The sequence below is a fragment of the Microtus oregoni genome, unplaced genomic scaffold (assembly GCF_018167655.1).
Source record: "Microtus oregoni isolate MIOR12 unplaced genomic scaffold, Mior012 000032F_ref0000030, whole genome shotgun sequence".
NCBI classification, from domain to species: domain Eukaryota; kingdom Metazoa; phylum Chordata; class Mammalia; order Rodentia; family Cricetidae; genus Microtus; species Microtus oregoni.
The window spans coordinates 26,610,222-26,637,163 of NW_024543091.1; the positions used below are offsets into that span (position 1 = coordinate 26,610,222).

At 42.7% G+C, this 26,942-nt stretch overlaps 1 protein-coding gene across 7 annotated transcripts in view; it reads left to right on the plus strand.

Moving 5' to 3' along the window:
- The window catches only part of Lrrc49 (leucine rich repeat containing 49), a 122,213-nt gene extending 100,018 nt beyond the window's left edge, over nt 1–22,195 (plus strand). For all 7 annotated transcript variants that reach the window (XM_041679627.1, XM_041679629.1, XM_041679626.1 and 4 more), the window contains 5 exons: nt 6,553–6,790; nt 7,906–8,091; nt 11,245–11,354; nt 16,805–16,958; nt 21,544–22,195. In XM_041679627.1, the coding sequence (XP_041535561.1) occupies nt 6,553–6,790; nt 7,906–8,091; nt 11,245–11,354; nt 16,805–16,958; nt 21,544–21,747 (892 nt within the window). In that variant the 3' untranslated portion in view covers nt 21,748–22,195. The remainder of the gene's footprint in view (nt 1–6,552; nt 6,791–7,905; nt 8,092–11,244; nt 11,355–16,804; nt 16,959–21,543) is intronic.
- Nucleotides 22,196–26,942: the final 4,747 nt, after the last annotated feature.

Genomic DNA, 26,942 nt, shown 5'->3' on the forward strand with positions numbered 1-26,942 from the left:
ACCTGTAACTAGTCAAATTTCTCTCTTAAATAGAGCTACACTTCCTGAAGTCCACTGTCCCCATGTCTAATCCAGTCTTGTCACTGCCTTTGTACTCTCTGGTTTTACCGTGTGGTTCGTAGGCTGTGACTTCTTCCTGGTGTTATATTTTGTTCTCATATCCTCTTCTATTTCTCTTATTTCTTTTCTGTCCTTTCAGCCTCTTTAGAGGTAGAATCTCCCAGCTCTTACTCTGTGATTTCTTCTCCTCCTCCACTGTCTAGCTGGGGAAATTTGTGCATGGCAGTGGCTTTAAAGGTCATTTATAGATGAGGACACTGAAATGTATTTCTTTTCCTTTATGGATTTTCCATTTAGATTTTGCATAAGAAAGAAATTCTAAAAATATTGTCCCCGTTTTGTTTCATAAAAGTTTAAATTTTGGTCTTCATCAGCCTTGGTTATACCTCACATTGATTTGCCTGAGGTGAGGGCTGGGTTTTCATTTCCTTCTATTGGAACGACCACTTACTCTAGTGTTCCATTCAGAATACTCGTTCCTTTCCCCCACTGGGATCTATGTGCATGTTTTCTTAGCAATGGGAGTAGGTGGGGGTTTCTTTCTGCCTCACTCAATGCTAGGGATTAACCCGAGGCATCACTGTTCTCAGTGAGAGCTCTGCCACCGAGCTTGGTCCCCAAGTCTAGTCCTCCAGACTGCCCTGGGTCATCTCCTTTCTCACTTCGTCCTATTCGTCCCCTGAGGGGCTCTCTCAGCTGAGTGGCGGCCATCTTATTCGCAGTGTACAGCCAAGGCCGCGGTTTGTTCCTTCCTCAGCACTGGACAGCCTTCACTGTCTGGCCTCCTGAAGCTTGCTGGGCTCCCTGCTGCCAACAGTCCTTCCTTCTCGAGCTCATGGGACTTTATACCTATCAATCTCTTTACGTTCCCAAATGGCACCTTGAAAGCAAGGGATTTAGATATGTGGGCTCATTCCTATCTGCTGTTTTGCTCAAAAGTACAGGGTAAACCAGGCGGTGGTGGCGCATGCCTTTAATCCCAGCACTCGGGAGGCAGAGGCAGGCGGATCTCTGTGAGTTTGAGGCCAGCCTGGTCTACAAGAGCTAGTTCCAGGACAGGAACCAAAAGCTACGGAGAAACCCTGTCTCGAAAAATTAAAAAAAAAAAAAGAGTACAGGGTAAAGCATTATAAATGCTAGCAATTGTATTACTATTTCTTTATTAATCTTTAAAATAAACTAACATTTGCCTTTGGACAGGGATGCAAGCCATTCTTCCTAAAGGTGTTAGGCTAGTGTAGAGAGCTACAGAGTCTTTTCTGTAGTGTTTCAGCTTGTGTTTAAATGCTACAGGTGGTTTTCTACTTTAAGCCATCATTGATAGTCCTTAATATTTCATAATGCTAAAAAGATAAGTCATTCTTGTGTTACCGTGTTCATGACCTTTGACCTATGGGCATATAACCAAATGCCTAAGAGCAAGTGTCCATGAAAACATTATAGGCATATAAAGGAAAGAAATTCTTTAACACCTTGCTATATTCCATTAACGATTTTACCGTTCCCTGAACTTGGGACAGCTCAGCAGTAAATGACATGCCGCAGAGGCCTTTGCCCAGCAGAAATGGCAGAATACTAGGTGTAAGCTTTCCTTTGCTTACGTTGGATGCATGCAGTGAGGCTGGCTTGTTTTTGGTCATTTCCTGTCTATGAACACTGGCCTTTTAGCCAACACTATTATAATAAAATATAATGCGTAAAATGAATTTCCACACGCATGAATGTTGTAATAGAAAATTCATAAAATGAGTTATTGTAGGACTCAGCACCACCTACTCGGTGGGAAAAAATCATCGGAAAGAGGTGAAGCATTCCTGTTCTGGCCTGTTTCTAAGAAGCCTGAAGGCAGGAAAGAAAAAAGTGTTCAGGCCCCTGGAATAGTGTCTTTTTGTTGGCATGTGTGTGGACTGCAGTTGGCCTGGCTCTTAGGAATTTGACACTTTACTGCATCAAGTCAACAACACCTCCACCACCACCTTTCCCTAGGTTGCTCCAGTAATAGAGGAGACACAGGATATTTCCTGGTTGTCTCAGAAAGATCTGGTTGAGTACATGGTACTTGGAGTTGACATTAACCAATAAAGAACTTGAAGGTAGTTCACATTAGGGATCCTCCCGCCTGCCGCCACTTATTCATCTTTGAGTTGGAGAACACAGCAGTAAGCTTTATGTGAAATTAAGCCTGAAAATCATGGAGCCTCCACAGAAGAATCCTGACTTCCTCATGGTGCAGGTTCAGGCTGAATACGGGTAGGAAGCTGGCTGGGCCCAGTCACTCCCTAGAAGTTGAAGGCATACCTACTTCTTTCTTCCCCCTCATTTTCTATGGCCAATTAGCCATTAATTCCCCTTTTATCTTATCCTAAATATCTACTGATATGTTGTCCTTCATTGATAATGGTCACAAATGTATTGAACTAACTTCAAGGCATGGTTTTATGCCTTTATTATTTCTGGTTTTCACAGCACCTCTGAAAACATGGTGATATGAAATCACCATTTATAGACCAGGAACCTCAAACTCCAAAATCCAGAACCTTCTTGAGAGAGTGGCAGGTCAGGAGGCTTAGCCAAAGGCCATCCAATTTTATTGGCAATGCACCTCTCCTATAGTTACCACGTCTTGCTATTATGCCCTCTTGTGGGCTGGTTGACATGTCACCGGTTTTATTAATCTCTCTGCATCCATCCTTCCTCTCAAATCCTTCATAAAATAGATGTACTAATATGTCTGCAGGGGGTTCCTGAAGGCCGAGCATGCATGTGCTTCATCTGTGTATCCCAGCACAGGGACTTAGACTTTGTCTGACTCTTCTGGAGTTATTTTACAAAGGCTCCAACTGTGGCCTTCCTGCCTCCCTGCCCCCCCCCCCCCCCCCCGTTCCTTCCATTCTTGTATATGTGCATATTTCTGGAGATTGAACCCAGGGCCTCAGACATGAACATGCTCTATTTCTGAGCTAAATTCCAAGCTTACTAGATATGGTCTTTCCCTTTTTGTTTAAAACCCTTTTCTGTTCCTCATAGCTATGGGATAGTATCTGACTTTCCAGCTTCCTTCCCTTGCCGTTCTCCTGTCTCTGTGTTACAGTCCCGTGTCCCAGGGTTCCAGTCATACTGAAACTGAGCTCCCACCACTGCTCAGCATAGGCTTCTACCCCCCCTTTTTCCTTGTGCACCTTCTCTGCTTCTGGTAAAACACTGTACCCATGACTCAAGGGTCAGTTTAAAGACTGCTTCTTTTTGAGACCCAGCTTCTCCCCCTACAGGGATTTGTCGTTCATTTTTCTGTTTCCATAGCATAAGGTTGAAATACCCACTCAGTGACAATTAGCACATCATACTTAATGTCCATGCGTACCTTCTTTTAAATCTCCTATCCAGACTGGAAAATATTTGAGGGCAGGTATATCTTGATTTCTTTGTATATCTCCAATGCCTAGCACAGTATGGCATACACATAATAAGCTCTCTGCAAAATCCTACTGATTAGTTCAATGACATAATGAGGTCATTTCAGTTTAGAAATTATATGGCTTGGTTGTTAGGATTATAGCCATGGTGTTTGGGGAAGTAGAGCTCCATAATTTTGCTTTACATGCAATAGTCTTGATATATCAAAAGGAAAAGGTGTATGTGCTCACTACTAACTATCCTTATCAAATACAGATGAGTTAGTCAGCTGTGCCGGAAGACTTAGCACAGAACTCTGTACATAGCAGCCTTCTGGGAGGTGTTTGATGAGTGAATAAATAAACTGATATGTGCATATCATGTCTCCAACTAAAAAGGATGGGACATACCTCTATCATTCATGCAAGGATACTCTCCAACATATAAACATTGTTCAGTGTGCTTTCAAAATCATTTTTATGGAAATTGAGCATGCCTTGTTAGGGAAGCAAATTAGTAAGCAGTGGCCTGAGGTGAGGCCAACCCAGCAGCCTCATCATTAACTGGCTTGGCCTTGCGTGTCCCAGGGAACAGCTGCTCGGTGTCTTCCGGGGAAGGCCAAGGCTGGCTACAGCCCAGCAGCCACGTGTTTCATGAGGTCTGCAGCAGCTGGAGCTCCCTTTGGCTCAGCTTCCTGACTATCTTAGAGCATCCTAACTGTAGGCTTATTTAGTTTTTCACTTTTTTTCCCAACAGCATGCTTGCCGAAAGTGTACACAAAATAATAGCCTTATACTCACAGACGCTTTGCTTTAGAGTTTATATTCCAATTTTTTGAGTCAGGGTTTCTCTGCATATCCCTGGCTGTCATAGAACTCACTCTGTAGAACAGGCTGGCCTCAAACTCTGAGAGATCCGCCTGCCTCTGCTTCCTGAGTGCTGGGATTAAAGGTGTGCACCACCACCACTCTGCTATATTCCTAATCTTTTACTCACATGGCAGAAGAAAAGTTAAACCACCCTAAAAATGTGATGTGGGACAAGACTACGTCCCCGTGGGTTTGCTCATCACGTTGGTATCTAGCTAATTCTCCACTGAATTGACATTAAGCCTACACTTTTCTGGCTGCTGTGGCCATGAGGCACCACCACATCAAATGACATTTTTTCCTATCATCTCTGACTGCATGTCTCTGTCTTCCCTGACTAGCCTTGTTAGCGCCTGCTGCGTGTCCATGTCCTTCATTCTGTCTGTCTGCACCCTATAGAGATTTAACAGATACTCATGAAAGTCTTCGTGGTTTATTAATTCAAGAGATATTTACTGGGCACTGCTAGATGTTGGTTCCACTGTGGTACATGCAGCAGGATTGATGCACACAAGAAGCTCTGAGCAGTGAGCAGTGTTGCAGTGTACTGCTATCGGTGCTGTTGCTGTGAGTGTGTGTGTGCCATCCATACGTCTCCCTTTCAGTGCATCAAATGCTGACTGCTGTCCTCTGTCCTGTTTCAGCAGGAATCATTCTGCTCTGCTTGCAAAGCACAATAGATGGAAGTAATTCTTTTCTAATTCTGTCCCATTATTGGCTTTTACCTTTCTAATACTAAGCTAGTCCACACCACTACTCATGGGATGTTTAATCATTGCCCCTCTTAATCCTTTGATATAAATTAAGGATTGCATTAAAAGTAATTGTGAATATTTTCTTAGTTGCATATTCTCTTTGAATCACAAATGTCATTAGCTAATCTGTTAATGAATAGACAGGTGTGTAACAAACAGTTCACTGGTACCTGTGAAATAAATCTAATAAACCGATGGGATAATCATCTGTCAGGCTTACTGTTTAACCCTAACATTTAAAAACCATTGAAGATCTTTCATAATTGATTAATATGTTGTAAAAATCCCATTAGTGGACCTGAGAGTCTCCAGATGAGAAGAATATGTTCTTTAGCTTCATGAACTCACTATGTGGAGGAGGAAACAAAATTGCCAGCATGTAATTATGATTACTCTGAGGCATGAAGCCCTGGATGGGTACCCAAGTCCCAGCTTGCTGTTCAGGAAACAGACAAGGGCAGAGAATAAACCCTCAGTGAAAACGCATGGAGCAAAAGTCAAGTGCTGTCCAAGTTTTGAACTGGAGCAGAACCATAACGTTGCATTTCTATTTACAGAGCAAAAATTTTGAACTGGATCAAGGAGCTTTATTGATTCTCCACTTGCCACTCAGGTCGGCTTTTATAGTAGCATGGTTCCTGCTTTGGGAATAACACAAATGACCCTATCTGTAGAGTATCCAATATGATATTGTGTCTAAAGCATAATTTCTTTTTATCACTCTTGTTTCATTTAGGGAGGAAGACTTGATTGATTTTTATTAATTACAACTGAACTATATGTTGATAGTTTTTTAGGGCATCAGACCATTCAAAAACAGAGTCAGTATTGCTCACTTAACTCAGTAACTAAGGCAGAAAATAGTTTAATATTATACATTTTGCAAACATTTTATATTGTATTTTATAAATAATATTTTACAATGTCTTATGGAAATATTGTAAAATGTATTTATTTATCTAGATTTATAAATTTAAAAAGTATATTTATATTAATATAAGAAGATCTCAGTGACATATTTAAGGTTTATGAAATTATTATCTTTCATTAATATGATGAGTAATCTGGACTTGGGGGTGGGTTATTAATATTTTTGTTATTTTCAGCTAAAATACATGATTGGAGGTTAATGCTAATCTTACAGATAACCTAGTAAATTAATCTAAGGATACATAAACATGAGAACATGAGAGAGGCTGTGGGAGGGGGAATGGGGCCAGCAGGAGATGATGGTGGTCGGGGAAGGAGACTCAACAACAGTGAAGTGGAAAATGCTAATCAAGTAATCAAGCCTGTTACTTTGCAAGTTAATTTTAAAAAACTAAAAAAAAAATTAATCTGTGGTGCTCTGGATTTGATTACAGAAATGGAGGTAATCAATATTAAACTGTAGAGTGCCTTCTACCATGCTGTCCTAGCCTGTTATTTATTTCCTCTGCATGCTCAAAACTTTACTTAAAAAAAGACTTTTGCAGGTCTCTAGACCCAGGGCTCAGCAGTGCGTTACAAGGCTTGTCGGTCACAGACACACATTTGGTGGAGATAGAAGGGGAAACCCTTTCCCTGTACGGCTCAGGGGCACTGGAATGCCTAGACCGGAACTGGAGTGTTCAAACAGCCAGCATAGTCACCACCGTCTCTTTCACATTCATCGAGTTTGATGAAATTGTCCAAGTGCTTCCCAAACTGAAGATGAAGTTTCCAAATTCTCTGGTAAACGCTTTCCTTTGGAAGTTCTTTGAATTGTTCTTCACTGTGCCTTGTGTGCTCAGGCCAAAGCTTGATTCAGCTTCAGTTTCTGTAGTTTTTTTATGTGCTGATCTCTGGCACTAGAATTTAAATTACTTCCATAAATGCCCTTGCAGGTTTGTGTTAATATTAGAAACTGTATCTCTAAAAACAATCCTTGATGCAGTAGAAAAGACCAATGGAATTTTATGAGCATTATCTATTTCAATTTTACAAAGAAGGCCACACAGTGCTATAGCATGTATTCAGGCATTGAAACTGGAATGGATGGGACATGTATGTTTATTACATGATCTGAAACTGGTATGGCTGGAATATGTATATTCATTATATGATCTGTTGGTAGTCCTCTGACAGCACAGAAAAAAACCTCAGGCTGCTGGCTCAGCTTCCCTGGCCCTGGGACTGCACTAGGAAATAGTCATGTATAGGGAGCTTCCTCTTGAGCTTTTCCCACAGTGAGTTTCTCTAGTCGTCCTTTTATGGTTTATGTGTTTTCCTTCTCCACCATCCCCAAAGAAGATAGGTAGCAACAGAAGCAGGTGTTTGGAAAGACCATCCAAGTTTGCAAATAGACCATTTGCTTTAGTGTTTCTGTTTTAGTACTTTGCTTCTGCTTTGCCAATTTAAGTGACCGACATGGTTTTCAGAAAGACAGAGTATTGCCGATGATAGTCCTCAGGACCAGGGTGAGTCCTTAGGCATTTCTGAAATGTTCCAGTCCTTCCTTTATACATTAATGTTAATGCAAAATGTGTAGAATAGTTAAATCCTAAAAGAGTCTGGATTATTTAGTATTTAGATAACTCTAAGAGATCCTGGTTGTTGAGGATGTTCCTTGCAGAAGGGATCACCCAAAAAACTCAGTTTTGTATAGATGCCATCAATGGTTGATGGATTAGGCACATTGAAGTTAAATGAACTTAGAGCATTCTATTGGTTTAATGTGGCTGAAAATGTATTTTCTAAGCCTGAAACTTACAGAGTTCCATGGGAAATGGTCTGCAACATGTTGATGTTGGTATTTTTAAGGTGTTTAAACTCCAAGCGAAGACATTGTGTTTCATTTGTTATTGCAGCACCTTAAATTCAAGGAGACCAATCTTGTAATGCTGCAGCAGTTCAATGCCCTAGCACAGCTTCGTCGGGTTGACCAATTGACAATTGATCCTCAGGGAAACCCAGTGGTCAACTTTACACTCTGGAAATATTACGTGCTGTTTAGGCTCAGCCACTTCGGCATGCAGAAAATAAATGGAACAGAGGTAAGCAGAAGCAAAACAGACTGCAGAATGAGCTTCCACTTGACGGCCCTGGATGGAAATTAATTGTGATATGTGATTAACTGTGCAGAAAAAAATAAAGTCACAGCGTTCAGAGTATTAAAAAGAAAAAAAAACCATATACAGGCAACCCGTGTGCACACATGCACACATATGCATACACACTGCACACTCACATGCTCACACTCATGCCCACGAGCACTGCATCTGACACAGTGAACAGATGTTTTTTTCCTGGTGAATAGTAACTACTTTTCCTGATGTTTGTGAGCATTCAGAGAAATAAAACTTTGAAAGAAAATGACATTTTCAAAAGAAAAAAATGCTACTTTTGTAGGTAAGGCAAACTTTTATCTTTCAAAATGCTCTGCAGACTATGGCATACAAAGGAGGACGGGAATTAAGTAGTGTCCACTAATAAAGAAGTGAGGAATAAAGTAGAAAGAGAAAATTTCAGCTCACATCTGGACTGCTCTATTAATAGTTGTCATGACTGCTGTAGCATGGTGTGGGATAACACAGGTCTGAGCTGAATAACTGGAAAATTATTAATGGAAAGCTATTTTTAAATTGGTTTTTCTGAGTTTGTCCCAAGGCTAATCCCCCAGCTACTCAAAGACTGTGTTCTCTTTAGAAATTAATTTGGGGCGGAGAAGAGGAAACTATGCTTCTGTCGCTATTGAAGCTAAATAACCTCACAAAGGGAAGCCATCTTCAAACTGTTGTTAGTCTCATTGTGGTGTTCATTGAGGTTCCGAAGACTTCCCTATTAAGATGAACTGTATTCTGCTTTGCTGGCTTAGTATTGCTTCCCAACTAGGACCCCACAGCTCCCTCTGGCCAGACCTGCTAAAACCCAGCATATTGTTGGTAGCGTGGAGATCTGCAGGTCAGTGTCAAAAGCAGCCATACCATACCTCAACCATAGTAGGCCCAGGGCCTTGGTGTCAGCCTTCTGTTAAAGTACCAGGAAAGCCTGGAACCTTCAGATGACTGACAGTCCCCCTGCTGGTTACAGGAGTCTAATGCAGACTTGTGTGCCCTTCAGCACTGCATGGGACAGAACTTGTAGCTCTGGTAGGGTCTGGTAATTAGCTAGAGGGTTTTCAGAATGAGTCTGGAAATACAATACGCAGGTTCTTTGGAATGTGGGTGAAGGCTTCTTCCTCATTAATGGCTGGGTGTGTTAATTAACTGTACGTAGTGATTTACCCAGCTGCTGATTTGCGTTACTATGCAATTACAACACCCTAAGAAGTATTGTAATTGTACAGGGGATTAAACAGAACCAATGCTGTGTTCTAGTATAGCTTTTAGAAACTCTCAGTGTCATGGTTGTATGATATTTTATTAAAACCCTAAAGGATTTGCGTGCCCCCGCGGTCTTGCCGTCTTATACCATATATGCTAGGTTTATACCTCCCCTTCTGTAGCAGAGTGGTGGGGCTAGAGGTAAAATTGAATGATGAGCAGCGAGAAGATGGAGCAGTGGCCTGAGTTGGCCACTAGGTGACTGTGTTGGACCAGAGAATTTAGTTGTCAGCTAAAGGAAGGCTTCAAGGAGCCGCATCCCTAATCGTGAACATCCAGGATAGGGGAGAACTAGTCTACACTGATGTGAATACAGTGTGTATGAATTGTATGTGAACTGTGGGGTTATTGTCAGAAGATGCTTCTGTCATATATCATCACAAGTACACACACACACACACACACACACACACACACACACACACACCTGCTCTTCCAACACTGGAGAGGCTGGAACAGGCAGTTTGCTGAGAAACCCTGTCTTATGGTCTCATGGTGCCAAAAGGCATGGGACATTGTAGAGATGGTTCAGTCTGAAAAGTATGAGTAGATCCTCCAAACCCATGTAAGAGCTAGGCCTGGCAGCACGTATGTGGAACCCTAGAGCTGGGTAAAACAGAGAAGGGAAGGCTGTGGAGGCTTCCTCGCCAAACTGTCTGCCTGAGAGTGCAAGCTCCAGGCTGGATGAGAGCCTGTCTCATAGACAGCAGATTGAGAGCAGCACGGGAGACACTCGGCACCAACTGCTGTCCTGTGTGTGCGTGCATGAGTGAGCGTACATCTACACACGTGAACACACACACCTACACCACACACACACTCTCTCTCTAAACAAATAAGTAGATGGAAACCTCTTGGTGGCTTTTTTGTTTTGTTTTTAAATCTAAAACTGCTTACACAAAGACAAGGGTTTTCTCAACGTCTGCTCTGCTCACACTGGCACAGATAACCATTGTGGCAGTTCTTTTGCGCATTTAAAACACTTAGCAGCATCCCTGGCTCTGTGCACTAGATGTCAGTATCACCCCTAACCAGACCAAATGTTGCCAAGTAGTCCGAGGAGACAGCATGGTCCTGGTTGGTAAATCAAATTACACTGTGTAGAAAAGCCAACATATTGGAAATGCAGGCTACCCTGTTTTATATTAACTTTTTAAAATCCATATCTTTAATGTCATGATAATAGAACTAAAAATATTCTTTAAGAGAACAGGGAAATGGCTCATCTGTTAGAGTACTTGCTAAGCAAACAAGAAGATTCGAGTTTGGATCCCCAGAATCCACATAAATACCACCTGTTATTCCAGTCTTGGAGGCAGAGGTGGGATCCTGAGTAATACGGCTGGGAGAGTGTGTGTGTCAGTGAACTCTGGGTTTGACTGAGACCCTGCCTCAAAATGTAATGTATTACTGACATCAGCCTTGGACCTCCAGAGGTGCACACACAGCCACATGCACAGGTGCCCACACACCTGCAAACATGCATGCATACCACACATACACAAACATGAATAAAGAAAAAGAAAAACATCCTGTAAGGATTTAAGGTACCTCAAGCATAGTCCTCAGGAAACATGAGTTCTAAGTTCAGAGCTGACTGATCAGCCCTGAGTCAGCTTCTGGGAGTCACATTTCAGCTTCTCCTTTGTAACTGGTTTAAGGAAAAAAGCAGAATCTCAGTGAAGACTCCTGTAGAGCCCAGGGAAGGGTCTTTTCCTGTGCTAAAAGAAAACGTGGAATCCAGACATTTCTTTGGATCTGTGTTTGTTATACAAAGCTAAGAAGCAATGTCATTGTTGACCCTTCTCTGCCATTTCTTCTCAGGTGACACAAAATGATATGATAATGGCTGAGCGGCTCTTTGGAATTCTGGCCCATGTGGCATCTTCCGAGTTGCCTCAGTACCGCATGATCTCAATTCTGGGTGATGCCAGGTAAGCCCGAATTTTTAGATTCTACTTGCACTAGAAATGCTGTCAGCTGTGCACTAGAAATGCTGTCAGCTGTGCACTAGAAATGCTCTTAGCTGTGCACTAGAAATGCTGTCAGCTGTGCACTAGAAATGCTGTCAGCTGTGCACTAGAAATGCTGTCAGCTGTGCACTAGAAATGCTCTTAGCTGTGCACTAGAAATGCTCTTAGCTGTGCACTAGAAATGCTGTCAGCTGTGCACTAGAAATGCTGTCAGCTGTGCACTAGAAATGCTCTTAGCTGTGCACTAGAAATGCTCTTAGCTGTGCACTAGAAATGCTGTCAGCTGTGCACTAGAAATGCTGTCAGCTGTGCACTAGAAATGCTGTCAGCTGTGCACTAGAAATGCTGTCAGCTGTGCACTAGAAATGCTCTTAGCTGTGCACTAGAAATACTCTTAGCTGTGCACTAGAAATGCTCTTAGCTGTGCACTAGAAATACTCTTAGCTGTGCACTAGAAATGCTGTCAGCTGTGCACTAGAAATGCTGTCAGCTGTGCACTAGAAATGCTCTTAGCTGTGCACTAGAAATACTCTTAGCTGTGCACTAGAAATGCTGTCAGCTGTGCACTAGAAATGCTGTCAGCTGTGCACTAGAAATGCTGTCAGCTGTGCACTAGAAATGCTGTCAGCTGTGCACTAGAAATGCTCTTAGCTGTGCACTAGAAATACTCTTAGCTGTGCACTAGAAATGCTCTTAGCTGTGCACTAGAAATACTCTTAGCTGTGCACTAGAAATGCTGTCAGCTGTGCACTAGAAATGCTGTCAGCTGTGCACTAGAAATGCTCTTAGCTGTGCACTAGAAATACTCTTAGCTGTGCACTAGAAATGCTGTCAGCTGTGCACTAGAAATGCTGTCAGCTGTTTACTAGAAATGCTGTCAGCTGTGCACTAGAAATGCTGTCAGCTGTGCACTAGAAATACTCTTAGCTGTGCACTAGAAATGCTGTCAGCTGTGCACTAGAAATGCTGTCAGCTGTGCACTAGAAATGCTCTTAGCTGTGCACTAGAAATGCTGTCAGCTGTGCACTAGAAATGCTGTCAGCTGTTTACTAGAAATGCTGCCAGCTGTGCACTAGAAATGCTGTCAGCTGTGCACTAGAAATACTCTTAGCTGTGCACTAGAAATGCTGTCAGCTGTGCACTAGAAATACTCTTAGCTGTGCACTAGAAATGCTGTCAGCTGGCCCTATTTAAACTGAGTCCTTTTTCTCCTGTGGTTATAATTGAATATGTAGTTGTAGTCTAATAATAGCTAAAGTGCACATAAACAATTAAAATATGATTCTTTGGGTGTAGCAAGAGGGCTGGGGAAGAGACTAGCTATGTTTGAGAACACTGGGAAGGGCTTCCTGTTTAATATACTTCTTTGGGAATGAGTAGGGGATTTTTAGGTTTAGAATATGGAGAAAGAGATCAATTTTTTAAAAGGAATTATAAACAGAACAGTTTGGTTATGAATTCAAATCTTACTCAAGCACATTTTATTGATCAATGTAAATCCCGTCTACAACCTACTGAACTGTTGTGACGTAAAAGCATCCTGAGGGTAAAGTGCTTGCTGAATAACCTTGAGGGCCTGGCTCAGATCCCCAGGACCCATGTAAGAGCTGGGTACGGCAGCATGTGTCCAACCCCAGAGTCGAGGAACAGAAGCAGACAGAGTAGGAGCTCACTGTCCATCTGCAAGGGCAACCTCCAGAGAGCCTGTCTCAACATAAGATAAAGAAGCAACTGAGGAAGACATCCAGATGTCAACTTCTGGCCTACACATACAACACACACACTCACACACACACAACGCACGCATACACGTGCACACACACACAGAGATGCACTCAGGTACACACACACACACACTCTCACACACATACATACATCATCCCACACACACACAAATATACGAAAATACTTGAGAGGTGTACAAAAATCTTGAGGAGGAGGTATTGAATTAAGAAGTGATAGTTTAGATAGAAATCAGTGAAAATTATACTCTTCTGAATAAATATTCAGATTAAAATATTCAGAATAAAAAGTCAGATTGTGAAAAAGTATCCAAATGTGTATGGGATATTTGAAGAGGCTGAATACATCTTCAACTCAAAGAAAATCTGTGTATTTAAAGGCCGTATTCATACAGGTCATTGTCTCTGATCAGAATTCTACAGGCTGAAGTTAATGAGATGCAGTGAGTTAGGAGCACAGAAGTGCAGCTCTGTGGTAACACCAGGAGTACATAGTCAGCATGGCTGGCCCAGGGAGTCAGGGGAGCTGAGGAGGCTGCGTTGCTAAGGAATTGAGATAGCCAAGAACTACCTTGGTGCAGTGGGAAAATAACAAAAACCCAGACAATAAAGTTACCAAAATATAAAATATAAGAGACTTTAAAATAAAAATAAATAAAATTTAAAAAAAAGAGCCCATTTGACTCCATTCAATGCTATAGCCATGCAAGTTTTAAAATAATGAACTATGTTTGTGGGTGTAACTTACGCTCTGCAGTCAGGTGGGTCCTATGTGCTGAGCAGTGATGGCCAGTGCTGTGGTTCTTTTCATAGCAACTCACTGCTACCTAACGTGTTTTCAGTGGCCATATCTGTTGACTAAAGCTTTACACTGAGCAGAATTCTTTCTAAACATTATATTACATGAACATGAATATATGTCCAAGGATATCCATCACAAACTGTGTCTGTAACAAAATAGTGAATATACATTAGTAGAACAAAACCAACTACTTGTAACTTCAAAAATGATTAGCAGTTCCTATATGAAACAGTAGTGTGTCCTATTGTTTATCTCTGATTCCATACAACCTAGAATCACTTGGGAAGAACGACCCTCAATTGAAGAGTTGCCTGAATCAGATTGACCTGTGGCCATGTCTATGAGAGATTGCCTAGACTGATGATTGATATAAGAAGGTCACCATGCATACAAGAAAGCTAGCCGAGCTAGAGAACAAACCATTTAGTGTTGTTCTTCCATGGTTCCTGTTTCCAGGGATCAAGTCTTAAGTTCATGTGTTGGAGGAGGCTGCTTGTTTGTTGGTTCCCAGCTGCCCAGCCCTGAAATAATCCCACAGAAACTGTATTAATTAAATCGCTGCTTGGCCCATTAACTCTAGCTTCTTATTAGCTAACTCTTACATCTTAATTTAATCCATTTTTATTAATCTATGTATCGCCATAAAGACTGTGCAGACCATAAAGGCCATATAGTCTGATAGGACTATATGACTTCTCCTGACTCCACCTCCTTTCTCCCAGCAATCAGTTTAGTTCTCCCACCACCACCTAAGTTCTGCCCTGCTATAGGTCCAAAGTAGTTCCTTTATTCATTAATGGTAACCACAGCATATAGAAGGGAATCCCACATCATTCATGACCAAACTGGCCTCAGATTGAGACCTGGGTGTGTAAGCCAAATAAACCCTTTCCTCCCCAAAGATGCTTTTGGCCATGGTGTCTGTCACAGCAAAGAAATGGAACTAGAGCAGGTTGTGATGTTCCAGAACAGGAAGCATCAAGCATAGGACAGTTGTGTGGCCGGTTCCAATTTTTGAAAAATAGGGTATATAGTTCAGAAATAATCTGTATACTTTTTAAATATTTGTTTTTAGTTTTTTGGGTTTTGTTTATTGTTTTGTAAAAGATCAATTATCTGTAAGTGTTGAATGGGAAAATGGGCCAAGAGCATGCAAAGTATAAAGATTTTTTAATTGCATATGTGTGTGTGCTGCTTGAATTCTTTTTTAGTTTTTGTTCTATTTTTATTGCTCTTTTTAAAATATTCTCATTTTTCAAAAGTATTTTGGAAGGCCTCTCTTTTCTTACTGATTTTTAGGTTAGTATACAAAGTAGTGGGTCCTGTTCCAGCATTTTTGTGCTGTGTGTCATACTGTACTTTAAGTGTATTTAAACTCTTTTGAACTGAGGAAGAAATTCAAGCTGAAATACTAAGTATATGAGTGCATATAACATCTAGAACTCTGTGGGTTATGGCCAAAACTGCACTGAGAGGAAATGACATACATGTCTTTAGTGTGTTTACTAAAAGATGAGGACGACTAGAAAGTAATGAAAGAGACTTCACTTTGAGAACCTAGAAAAATCCCTAAGTAGCCAGGTGATGGTGGCGCCCGCCTTTAATCCCAGCACTCTAGAGGCAGAGGCAGGAGGATCTTTGTGAGTTCGAGGCCAGCGTGGTCTACAAAATCTAGTTCTAGGACATGCCCCAAAGCTACAGTGAAACCCTGTCTCGAAACCCCCCCCCAAAAGAAAGAAAGAAAGAAAGAAAGAAAGAAAGAAAGATCCCTAAGTAAAGCAAAAGCAAGTGGAAGGATGCAGAAAGGCAACATAACATAACATCTGCCTGAGCGCAAATCCAGCTGTCCAGCGACTCACTGTGCTCTTTACACAAACATTTCCTAAAATGCACGCTGAGCAAACTGACTTCCATTCAGTCACAGGAATTATCATTGTCTTGAAATATGTCGAATGCAAACATTAGATGTTTATATAGAATTATGAGCTGTAGACTATTTCCTTATACTTTTCAAAATTTATACTTCTCCAAATTTCTAAAAATACATCAATATACTTTTAAATGAGAAAAAGAAAAAAGTTTAAATTTTTTCTGTTCCAAGAGAACAAACCATTTAGTGTTGTTCTTCCATGGTTCCTGTTTCCAGGGTTCATGTCTTAAGTTCATGTGTTGGAGTAGGCTGGGTGGGACTCTGGGAGACAGCTCTGTGATGTTCCTGCTTCTTTGGTGTGTCCCTTTGTATCCCACAGTGCCTCTTGCCATCACGTGGCCTCCTGCCAGCACCTGTGGGTTTTTTGCTGTTTTCCGTTTTGATTTTGCTGAAATTAACTCCACACCCGATTTGATTTTCTAGCTAGGAACACAGCTCAGGCAAATAAAGGAACTGTGAGCTATGAATGTGGTTATAGGAGCAAACTAATATACCTTATAGCTATAAAGACTGTGTGGCTTGGTCCTTCGCACCTTTAATTGGCTTAAGCTTTGATTCACCTTTTGTATTGTTTCCTGTTGAGGTAGAGTTCTTTTCTCGTTGTAGAAATGTTTGAGATTGTAATGTTGATGATCAGCAGTCACAGAACGAAAGGCTGTGGTGGGGCTCAGCGCACTCACAAGCCTATAAACTAGTTCTCAGGAGGCTGAGTCCGTAGGAGCGGGAGTTTAAGTCCAGCCTGAACTACAATAGTGAAACCAGGTCTCGAACAAAGCAAATAATGTGCATCAAATACCTTAATTAGTTGAAATACTGGGACACTTACTGCTCAGACTCACAGATCTGACATTTAACAAAACGTGTACTCCCTCTGAGGACAGCAAAAATTTCACACAATCTCATAAGTAACTCTGAGCCCATTTACCATCTTCTGCAGGAAGAAGCAATTCCGATACCTAATAGAAAGCAAAGGTAAAAAACCTGGCATTATCAGTGAGGAGACCAGCGACAGCAAAAGGCTCATGGGAGAAAACACGAATCGCGCTACCCTGAATTATACCACCAGAGAATTCTACCACGAGAAGCTGGAGGTACGGTACATGTCTGTGGTCTAGCGCCTCCTGCAGTCCATGCTGCATGGGACTGGAGGTTGTCCTCCTTCACACAATGCTGGGCCAGTACCAGCGGGGACTGGGGGACTGGGAGGTCAGCAAGCCTGCAGGTGAGAGCCTCTAGTCCGGTGTCTGTCTCAACACAAAGGCCTGTTCAGAAGAAAGCTGGGCCCAAAATCCAAACTAAAATAGGGCCCACAGCCCTGCTCTCAATCTGAAGCATCTTTGGAATCCATAGACGCCTATGGATAACAGCTTGAGGATCTTTGGCAACACATCTAACACTTTCAGCAGCATCCTGAAGGATGTTTAGGTTCTGCCTAAAGTTCTGGTAAAGGAGGCCAGGGAAGCTCAGTGCTACACTTGCCTGAGTGCACAGGTTCATTCCCGGCATCTTGCATGCTCTGTCTCTCTCTCTCTCTCTCTCTCTCTCTCTCTCTCTCTCTCTCTCTCACACACACACACACACACACACACACACACACAATCAGTGTTCTATAATCCAACAGTGTCAAATGTGAAGAAGGTAGGAATAGGTCGAGAGCATGACTGTCACCTAATAAAGACTTCGTGGTTTTGCCAGACAAGGAAAACGAAAGCTCAGCTGGCAGAATTAAGAGCCCTTTTCCTAAGGTCCTGTGAGTCAAAAATTAACATATATGCTTAGAAAGTCTAAATATACAAATTCTCAAGGAAAAATTTATATATATATAAAGCAATTTATATATATATATAATTCTCAAGAAAAAATTTATATATATATATATATATATATATATATATATATAATTGCTTTGTGCAAACAGGGATAATTTGACGAGGAAGCCTAGCAAGTTGGTGACCTCAAAAAACAGATCATTCTGTTTTTTAATTTTTAGCTTGTTGAGGGATGTTAAAGACAAGAAAAACTCTTGTTTTTTCAAGGTAGACAGCACAACATTAACTCCAAAATCCACCAAAATTGCTAGGAAAAGAAAAGCTAAGTCAGATACTTAGAAATAGTGATGCAAAGATCCTGTTAAGATACCAACTTAGAGCTGGTATGTTAAATAAAATGAGAGTCAGAAGTTAGGATTGTATATTGTTTTTGCAGAGGACCTGAGTTTTGTTTCTGGTACAAACCACTTTTAGGTCCAGCTCCGGGGTATCAGATGTGCTCCCCTGGTGTCTGTGGGCATTGTACTCCCGTGTACAAACCCAAACCACACAGGGGAAGGGGGTTAAAAATGAAGAAATAAAATAAAAAGCAGAGTACAGAAGAATATTAAATGAATTATATACCTTACAACCAGTGTAGAAATAAATTTAAAATAGGATACTATTTACTATAAAAATAAGCAATCAACTGATATGCTATGGCAATGCATAAAAATATGTATAAGCTGGGGCCAGAAATCACCTTAGTCAGCAAAGCGTTCGCCTCACAAGCATGAAGGCTTGAGCTTGGATCTCCAGACCAGTGTTCAAAGCCTGGTATGGTGGTGTGCACCTGGAGTCCTAGCACTGAGGAGGCAGGGGTAGGAGGTTTCTGGAACCTCTTGGCCAGCTAGTCTCTGAATCACTGAGTTCCAATTGAGTGAGAGACCATGCCTCAGAAAGTAAAGTGGAAAGCGCTAGAGGAAAGCACGTGACATCAACCTTTGGGTTCGATATTCGCACAGACATACACGCATGCCCTGTAGTGGGGGAAACTGAAATTGTGTTGCAGGTCACTAAAGAGCTGAGAAGTTTATATTCATAGACAAAGCACTCTGTGTTATAAAATGAATATAAGGCAGTTCCAATTCAAGTTTGTACAGAGTTACTGAATCCTAAAAGTTATCAGATCCAACCAAATCCTTCAGTATACAGAGGTGCTGTGCCAGATGCCAGGTAACTATGGTAGGGGTCTGTGTCCTAGTTAAGGCTTTGTTGCTGCAGTAAAACACTGGCTAACAGCAACCTGGGAGGAAAGGGGTTATTTCTTCTCACAGCCTTTAGTTCTTCATCCAGGGAGTCAGGGCAGAAACTCAAGGCAGGAAAATGGAGGCAGGAACTGAACAGAGACCATGGAGGAAGACTTCTTCTTGACTTGCCCCAGCGGCTTCCTTAGTCTGCATTCTTATGTCACCAGAGCAACCATGGGTGACACAGCCCATGATGATCTTGGCCATCCCATGTCAATCATTAATAAAGAAAACGATCTGTAGACTTGCCTATACACCAATCTAACAGGTATTTTCTCAATTGAGATTCTTGTTCCCAGATATTTCTGGGTTGTGTCAGGTTGACAAGAACCAACCAGAGCAATGTCACAGTTAAGGCAAGGCAGGACTAGACAAACTGTGGACAACCAGAGCCAGAGCGACATTGCGTGTGTATGGGAGACTTAGTCACACAGCAGCCATTACAAACTGGTGGGGACAGTCTACTTCATAAATAATGCTGAGGGAAACATACTGAACCCATCTGTATATACAACAAAAAAAATAACTCCAGACCAAATAAAAGTCAAAGTATAAAAATTAAAACTTGTAACTTCTTAGTTTTAAAAAAGAAGAAATCTTAGGGCCTTGGTTAGGGTGACTTTGAACACTCCAAGTGACTATACAGGGAGATTTTTCATAAATTTGGCAGTCAAGGTCATTTGTAACGGAAATAGCTTCAGCAGAATCAAGCAAACAAAATCTGGATTAAAGTGACGTGATCGATAAAAACGCAATGAGGAAGTAACCCGAGGAGACGCGGGCTCCTGTTCTGAGAAAGCTCGAAGGCAAGGGAGAAATCTGAAGCCACGTGACACTTTGGGACGTGCACCAAGCTAGCAAGAGACTTGGCCTTGAGCCCTGATTACCACTTATTACCTGGGAGACCTTGCCCAAGTCCCTTAATCACTGTCTCTTGACTCCCAGCCCAGCATTCCTTCTCCTCCCCCCAGCACCCCACATCTTGAAAAGTACTTACACAGTGCAGCAGCAGGGCCGTCTCTCTCCTGTGCTCAGTGAGTGCCTGGGAAAATGAATGGAGGTGAGTTGCTCACAAATCAGGCTAAACAGTCCCTTTCATTACGTGTCCTGTTGCCTGAGGCTCGCCCATCCATCCATTCTCCTGCCTCATCTAAAAGAGATTTAAGGGACTTTAAAGAATCCAGTTCTCCTCTTAGACAGGCAAGGAAAACCGGAAGCTCAGGAATTGTTTAGGGTCACCTAGTGAATTCCTGAAGGCCACAGGGGGAACTACAACCTACTGGGTGCCTAGCCCAGGTTCTCCTATTTCCTGTGCTTCCTGAAGACAGCCTGACAGCCTAGTTCAAGAACTCCCCTCCCTCGACACTGGCTGGTTGCTCACTAACCCTTTCATTCAGCAGTGCTAACACTTTTACTAATTAATTCATCTTAGAGTGTTTGTGTTTTGAGTTTGAAGTTTAAATGGGTCTTAAATTTCTTGTCAACATTTAACCTTCAAAATAAATACTCTCTCTCTCTCTCTCTCTCTCTCTCTCTCTCTCTCTCTCTCTGTGTGTGTGTGTGTGTGTGTGTGTGTGTGTGTGTGTGTGTGTGTGTGTGTTGAGTATCAGACCCAGGGCCTTCAAGCATACTAGACTAAAAACTTTAACACTGAGCTATCCCCCAATCCCAGTAGATAACTTCCTTAGCATCCTTGATGAAGTTGGAGCTGATACCCAAATGTCCTCTGGCTCCAGCACACCCTGATGTGTTTAGAAGCAGCTTCTCATCTTCAGGCTGCCAGGCCCAGAAGCTGGGCGAGAGTGCTGCTCTTTCGAAGGCATGGGCGTGTCCAAAGCTTGTGATAGTTCTTCCTTTTTAGGCACTTTTCTCAAACTGTGTCCAAATAGTCTGGGCTGCAGTGTGACGTTCTGTGTCTGTCTCTGTACTAGAGAGAAATGCAAAGTCTGCGTATAAGGATTCTGCACGGTAGCTAACCCAGACTCATTAGCAGGGTTGGCATCGGCGCCCAACCCTTACTCCTCTGCAAAGCACCATGCTCAACCGACGCATAGGCCTGCCAAGAAATGAGGCCTTAGTTACTGCCTGCTGAAGCAGAACACTCCACCAGGAGCTGCTGGGGAAGAGTTACTAGCCCAAAGACACAGGTGTTGAAGGAACAGCTGGCTGCTACGTCCAGCCACCCATCTAGCTTTACCACCGAAATAATTACACAGAAACTGTATTCTTTTAAACACTGCTTGGCCCATTAGTTCCAGCCTCTTATTGGCTAGCTCTTACATATTGATCTAACCCATATTTAATAATCTGTGTAGCCTACGAGCTGGCTTACCAGGAAAGATCTTAACCTGCGTCTGCCTGGAGTGGGAGAATCATGGCGACTTACTGATTCAGCTTCTTTCTCCCAGCATTCCATTCTGTTTTCTCTGCCTACCTAAGGGTTGGCCTATCAAATGGGCCTAGGCAGTTTCTTTATTAATAAGAAATTACTCCCACATCACACAGGACAGGAGAGGCATGGGTGTGCACAATAGGTTATTCCAAGCTTCTCTGATTCAATTAATTATTGTTTTGGCTTTTGAATTAGTTATGACTTAATGTCATTTTTTTCTTAACAGGAGATAAAGGACAAGAAGAAGTTCTGCAAGATGTATGTGGAAGACCTCGTGAAGGAAGCCACAGCAATCAACATGAAAAACGAGGCTCTGCAGAAGCTGTGGCCGCAGATGTTCATTGAGCTGGTCAGAGACGCCGTCATAGAAATCCGCAGCAAGGATTCCTACATGAAGCTCTGCCTGCAGCAGATCACTGACCAGAAATAGGGATGGCTCCTACTTCTGGTTGATTTGAGCAATTTTTTAAAGTTTGGCAAGATGCAGGTTAGGCATGTTGAGACAACACCACTGTCCCACAGACTAGAAAGGGTGGCATCAAAGCCTCGCTGCCCACACTGGCGAGAAAGGAGGAAGGCAGGAGAGAGGGAAGACTCTTTTCCTCTGCATGCTGACCACACACACTTGGGAAACCAAGTGGCCATGAGAGGAGGCCTGTCTGCTGGGTCAGAATGCTTCTTCACCTCCCTCTCTGACTGGTGCGCCTGCTCCAGCCCCAAGCACGCAGTGTGTGCTACCAGGCTAGCATGACTTGCTTCTTCCAACCTCCAGCCGAGACTTTTCCCCTTTTTTTGCCTTTTTATTTTATGTCATGATTTCAAAGCTAAGCATATGTTCTTTTTTATGAGTGAAGAATAAATACATTAGTTAAAAAAAATCAAGTCCAGTGTCTTATGTGGTTATGTTCCTCTTCTGTTTGTGGGATGCCTGCTAGTCAGCTACCTCTATGGAAAGAGGCCTGTTCAGGTACCTCAGGGTACTACAGGGACCCACTGTGGGCTGAAAATGTGAAGACAGTTGAGCACAGGAAGAGGATGCTTAGCTTTCAGGACTCTGGGGAGAATGAAGGTACAGCTGTGTACGTATGTAAAGCGCTTCTCTGAGAGGCATTTCTTCCTGGCGTTGACACTGAGGAGTCTCTTAATAGGCACGTGTGTGTACTCATCCTTCAGAAATATTAGGGATTGGTAGAAGAGTCTAGGGTTTTTGGTTTTTGGTTTTGTTTGGTTTTTTTTTTGTTTTGTTTTGTTTTGTTTTTTGTTTTTTGGGGGAGGTTTTCAAGACAGGGTTTATCTGTAGCTTTGGAGCCTGTCCTAGGACTATCTCTTGTAGACCAGACTGGCCTTGAACTCAGAACTCCACCTGCCTCTGCCTCCCAAGTGCTGGGATTAAAGGCATGTGCCACCACTGCTCGGCTAAGATTCTAGTTTTTAAATTCAGTTTGAAAACTCAAACAAGTAAGTAAGACAATGGGGGGGGGGGGGTGCCGTAGTAAAAGGAGCAGCAGGCTACGTTCCTGGCTAGTTTTTTTTTTTTTTTGATTTTTTGGCTTCTACTCTTTTTTTTTTTTTGATTTATTTATTTATTAAGGATTTCTGCCTCGTCCCCACAACCGCTTCCCATTTCCCTCCCCCTCCCCCGATCAAGTCCCCCTCCCTCATCTGCTCGAAGAGCAATCAGGGTTCCCTGACCTGGGCTAGTTTTACACCCGAAATAATTACACGAAAACTGTATTCATTTAAACACTGCCTGTCCCATTAGTTCTAGCCTCTTATTGGCTAATTCTCACATCTTGATTAACCCATTTCTAATAATCTGTGTTGCACCACAAGGTGCTGGCTTACTGCGAAAGATCCTAACCTACATCCGTCTCGGGTCGGAAAATTATGGTGTCTGCCTGACTCTGCTTTCTTTCTCCCAGCATTCTGTTCTGTCTACTCTGCCTAACTAAGCTGCTGTCCTATCAAAAGGCCAAGGCGGTTTCTTTATTTGACCAATGAAAGTAACATATAGACAGAAGGCCCTCCTACTCCAGAGGGGTTTGGGCCAGTCCATTCTGGTAAGAAGAGTGGGCGATACAACCTCAGGAAGCCGATCCTACAGGTCAATAAGGGAACTCGCTAATGTGCTCAAATTTACCTCAGAGCAATTGTGTCAGTAAAAACACCAGATGTGGGAGAAAAAGGCAGGCAGAAGCCCAGGAGGAAGCTGAGTGCGACTATTGCAGTTCTAAGAGAGACCCTGGGCTCTCTGTCAGCCCCTTCCACCCGGAAGGAGTGTTCTACCTTAGCGGTTCATATGATATTTCTGAACATAGGATTTTTAGGTCACTCTCTGGGTTAATATTTTGGCATCTGAGTTACTTTCTTACTAGCTTGGGACCCACTTGACCCTCATTTTCCTCATTGCATTACAGATCCAATAAGGGTAAACCATTTCCTTCTGGTCAAGAGAATGGACTCTACCCCTGGCTTGAATGGAGACCCAGGACTCCCGCTGGACTATCAATCACCAGGCTAAGTGACCACCCTTTAGGGAAGTGGATTCACCTTAAGTCATGCTAAACAGATGGGAGGAATAATTATTCCTTGACAAGAATTACCTGGAAAGGTGAAATCTTTCCTTTCCTTCCATCTCTCCAGTTTCTTAGACACTGGGCTTTCTCCCATGTGTCTGTCAGGATCTACCCTCCAAGCTCATTTTGCTTACTAGAGTTCGTGGGTGAAAATAATCACCTCAGAATAAAGGGCCACCAGATGAGCCAGAGTCCTCTGTTGGGGGTGAGTAGAGACCCATGCAACAAAATTCTCTTGGGATTTCCAGGACTTTGAGATTAGGAGAACAGATGACAGACCCCTGCCCCCAGTTACTATGTGCCAAAGGGTCACCTTGCTATTAATGTGATCTCAAGCAGAAATTGACCTTGTGGTTACCCCTAAAGTAGAAACACCCAGGCTCCCCTCTTTAGGGAAATACCACAACCATCCATGTTCACCTTCAGCCGTCAGCTCCAGGGTACTTACAGAGTATGCCTTTGGACCTAAAGTTACTTAACTGCCCTAGGTCGAGGATGGAGCTGGTGTCAGCTTCCCACTCATGGTGCTTCACTCTAATGACTGCCTGGTGTGTGGACAGATCAGGCCAGGGGCTACTCCAAGGTGCATATTCTCCTTGCTGAATGATAAAGACCACGACAACCAGGATCCCTTGAGCAGTGTTGCAGATTGCTCAAGCGCCATGGCAGGTACCCTCTCATCTTCACCAACACTTTAATACACACATTCTGGTCACACCTATCTGAACAACTGAGGCCAAGAGAGGTCCAGCAGCTCAGCCAAGCTGATTTCAACCCCGAACTAGAAGGCAAAGCCTCTATTCACTGTCAAGAAAAGTCATCGTATGCTACATTATTTATTGTTTGGGTGGCATTTATTTGTTTATTGTATATGTGTGTATGTTTACACACACTAAGGTATGCATGTAGAAGTCAGATGAGAACTGGTGTTAATCTGTTCTATCCTTCTATCATGTAGGTCCCAAGGATTAAACTCAGGTCGTCAGGGTTGATGCCAAGTACTTTTACTAGCCAAATCATCATCAGAGTAAGCTTGTTGCTTGTGGTCTTTTTGAACTGCTTTTATGTTTTGTTGTGTTGAGAACTTAAAACAGAATTTCTTCCATTTGTCTATTTCTATAGAACACTGAAGGGCATGAAGTATAAAAACTAACATGAAATATGTATGAGCACATGCACATTGCTATGTAGTAAGTCTTTGTAAGAAGTGTAAGAATACTAGCCATGCTCTTACCCTAATGTGTGACTAATCAGCCTGAGGTGTCAAGTGTCAGAATGGACTCAGGGATGCCATGTTGGGTGGGCACTGTACCCCATCTAGGAAAAGACAGAGGTGAATGCAGATGGCAGTGAGGGAGAGGCCTGTGGGGGAAGTGGTTGTGCTTGGATTCATTTTAGAGGCATGATTGGTGGGATGTGATAGGAGAGGCAGGGTGAATGACAATGCTAGGGGTTTGACGGGCAAACGAGGAGACCCACGAGCTATTCACTGCGATGAGAGACTGTGGTGCTTGGAGAATCTGTCCAGAGGAGGAGCAGATGGTGGCCAAACGTCCAAGTGCACACCTACGGTGTGAGTGGCGACAGGAAGTGCAAAGCAAGTGGAGAAGCATGCATTGAACTAAATTATAAAATGTGGAGTCATCAGCATTTAGCAACAGGTGTTTTTTTTATATTAAGATAATTAGTGTGGCCGGGCGATGGTGGCGCATGCCTTTAATCCCAGCACTCGGGAGGCAGAGGCAGGCGGATCTCTGTGAGTTCGAGACCAGCCTGGTCTACAAGAGCTAGTTCCAGGACAGGCTCCAAAACCACAGAGAAACCCTGTCTCGAAAAACCAAAAAAAAAAAAAAAAAAAAAAAAGATAATTAGTGCTTGTTTTTCTTATATTTCTTAATATAGTCACATCTCTGTTTTAGGCTTTCTTTGATTATAACTAAGTTTATTTAGACTTGGTAATCATGTACATCTTCCTATATTTTGTGTGATGTGTGTGTGTGTGTGTGTGTGTGTGTGTGTGTGCATGCGTGTAGGGTAGTGTACATGAGTATGGAGGCCAGAGGCTGATTTCACTTCCCACCTTATTTTTTGAGACAAGGCCTCTCATTGGATCTGGAGCTTTCTGGTTTGGCTAGACTGGCTGGCCAGTGAGCCTCAGGGATCCTCCCCACGCACCTCCCTAGAGCTGAGGTTCCAGATGTAATTACAGATTGCAACTACACCTTCATCCTTGTTTGCTTGACATGGTACTAAGGATTGAACTTGGGTCCTCATGCTTGCATGGCAAGCCCTTCACAGACTGAGTCATCTCTCCAGCCCCTCTTTCTTTACTGTGATCCCAAGCTCACCTGATAGATCTAACCATGCCCCAGTCAGCTCTCCTCTGTGTAAACCCAGGCTTTAATTCTCCCAGCACTGAGGTTGTTTAGTAAGATACTCTGGGGTCGGAGTGGGGAAAGAAGAGGAGAAATAAGGGATGATGGAGGAGGGGGAGGTGCTGGCTAGTTAGCAAAGCAAATACAAAGTGAAATAGAGAGAAGACTGCTCAGGAAAATATTAATTTTAAACCTTGGAGAACAAAGGTTAGTTTTCCTAGCCCGCTTCTCGGGGTCAGCTTGAGATGGAGTGGCAGTGACTGTTGCCAAGAAATTCTGAGCCAAGTTGGAAACGTGATCACAACCGCTGTGGTCAACCAGTATTGATGGAATATTTGTTATCTTTGATCCCGACCTTCTACTTATATTTATGTCTTCCTGGTTCTTGGTATGTGCCCTTTCTAGCAGGCTACCTCCAGTCCTTCCCTGAAAGAGCCAATGTGCTTTCAAAGCTCCAGAGAATAAATGTGTCCCAGAGAAGAAGTGCACTCCTAGGGGAGCAGAATCATTTCTTTAGGAGACAATGACACTGAATTTCTTATGGTACCTCTAGACCTCTGCAGTCAGGGCACTGATTCCTTTGTGTTGATCTTGAAATATTTCAGCATGCAGAAATGCACGCCTAACAGTGTCTCAAATAAATACCCGGTTCCACCACCAAGCAAAACAGATCT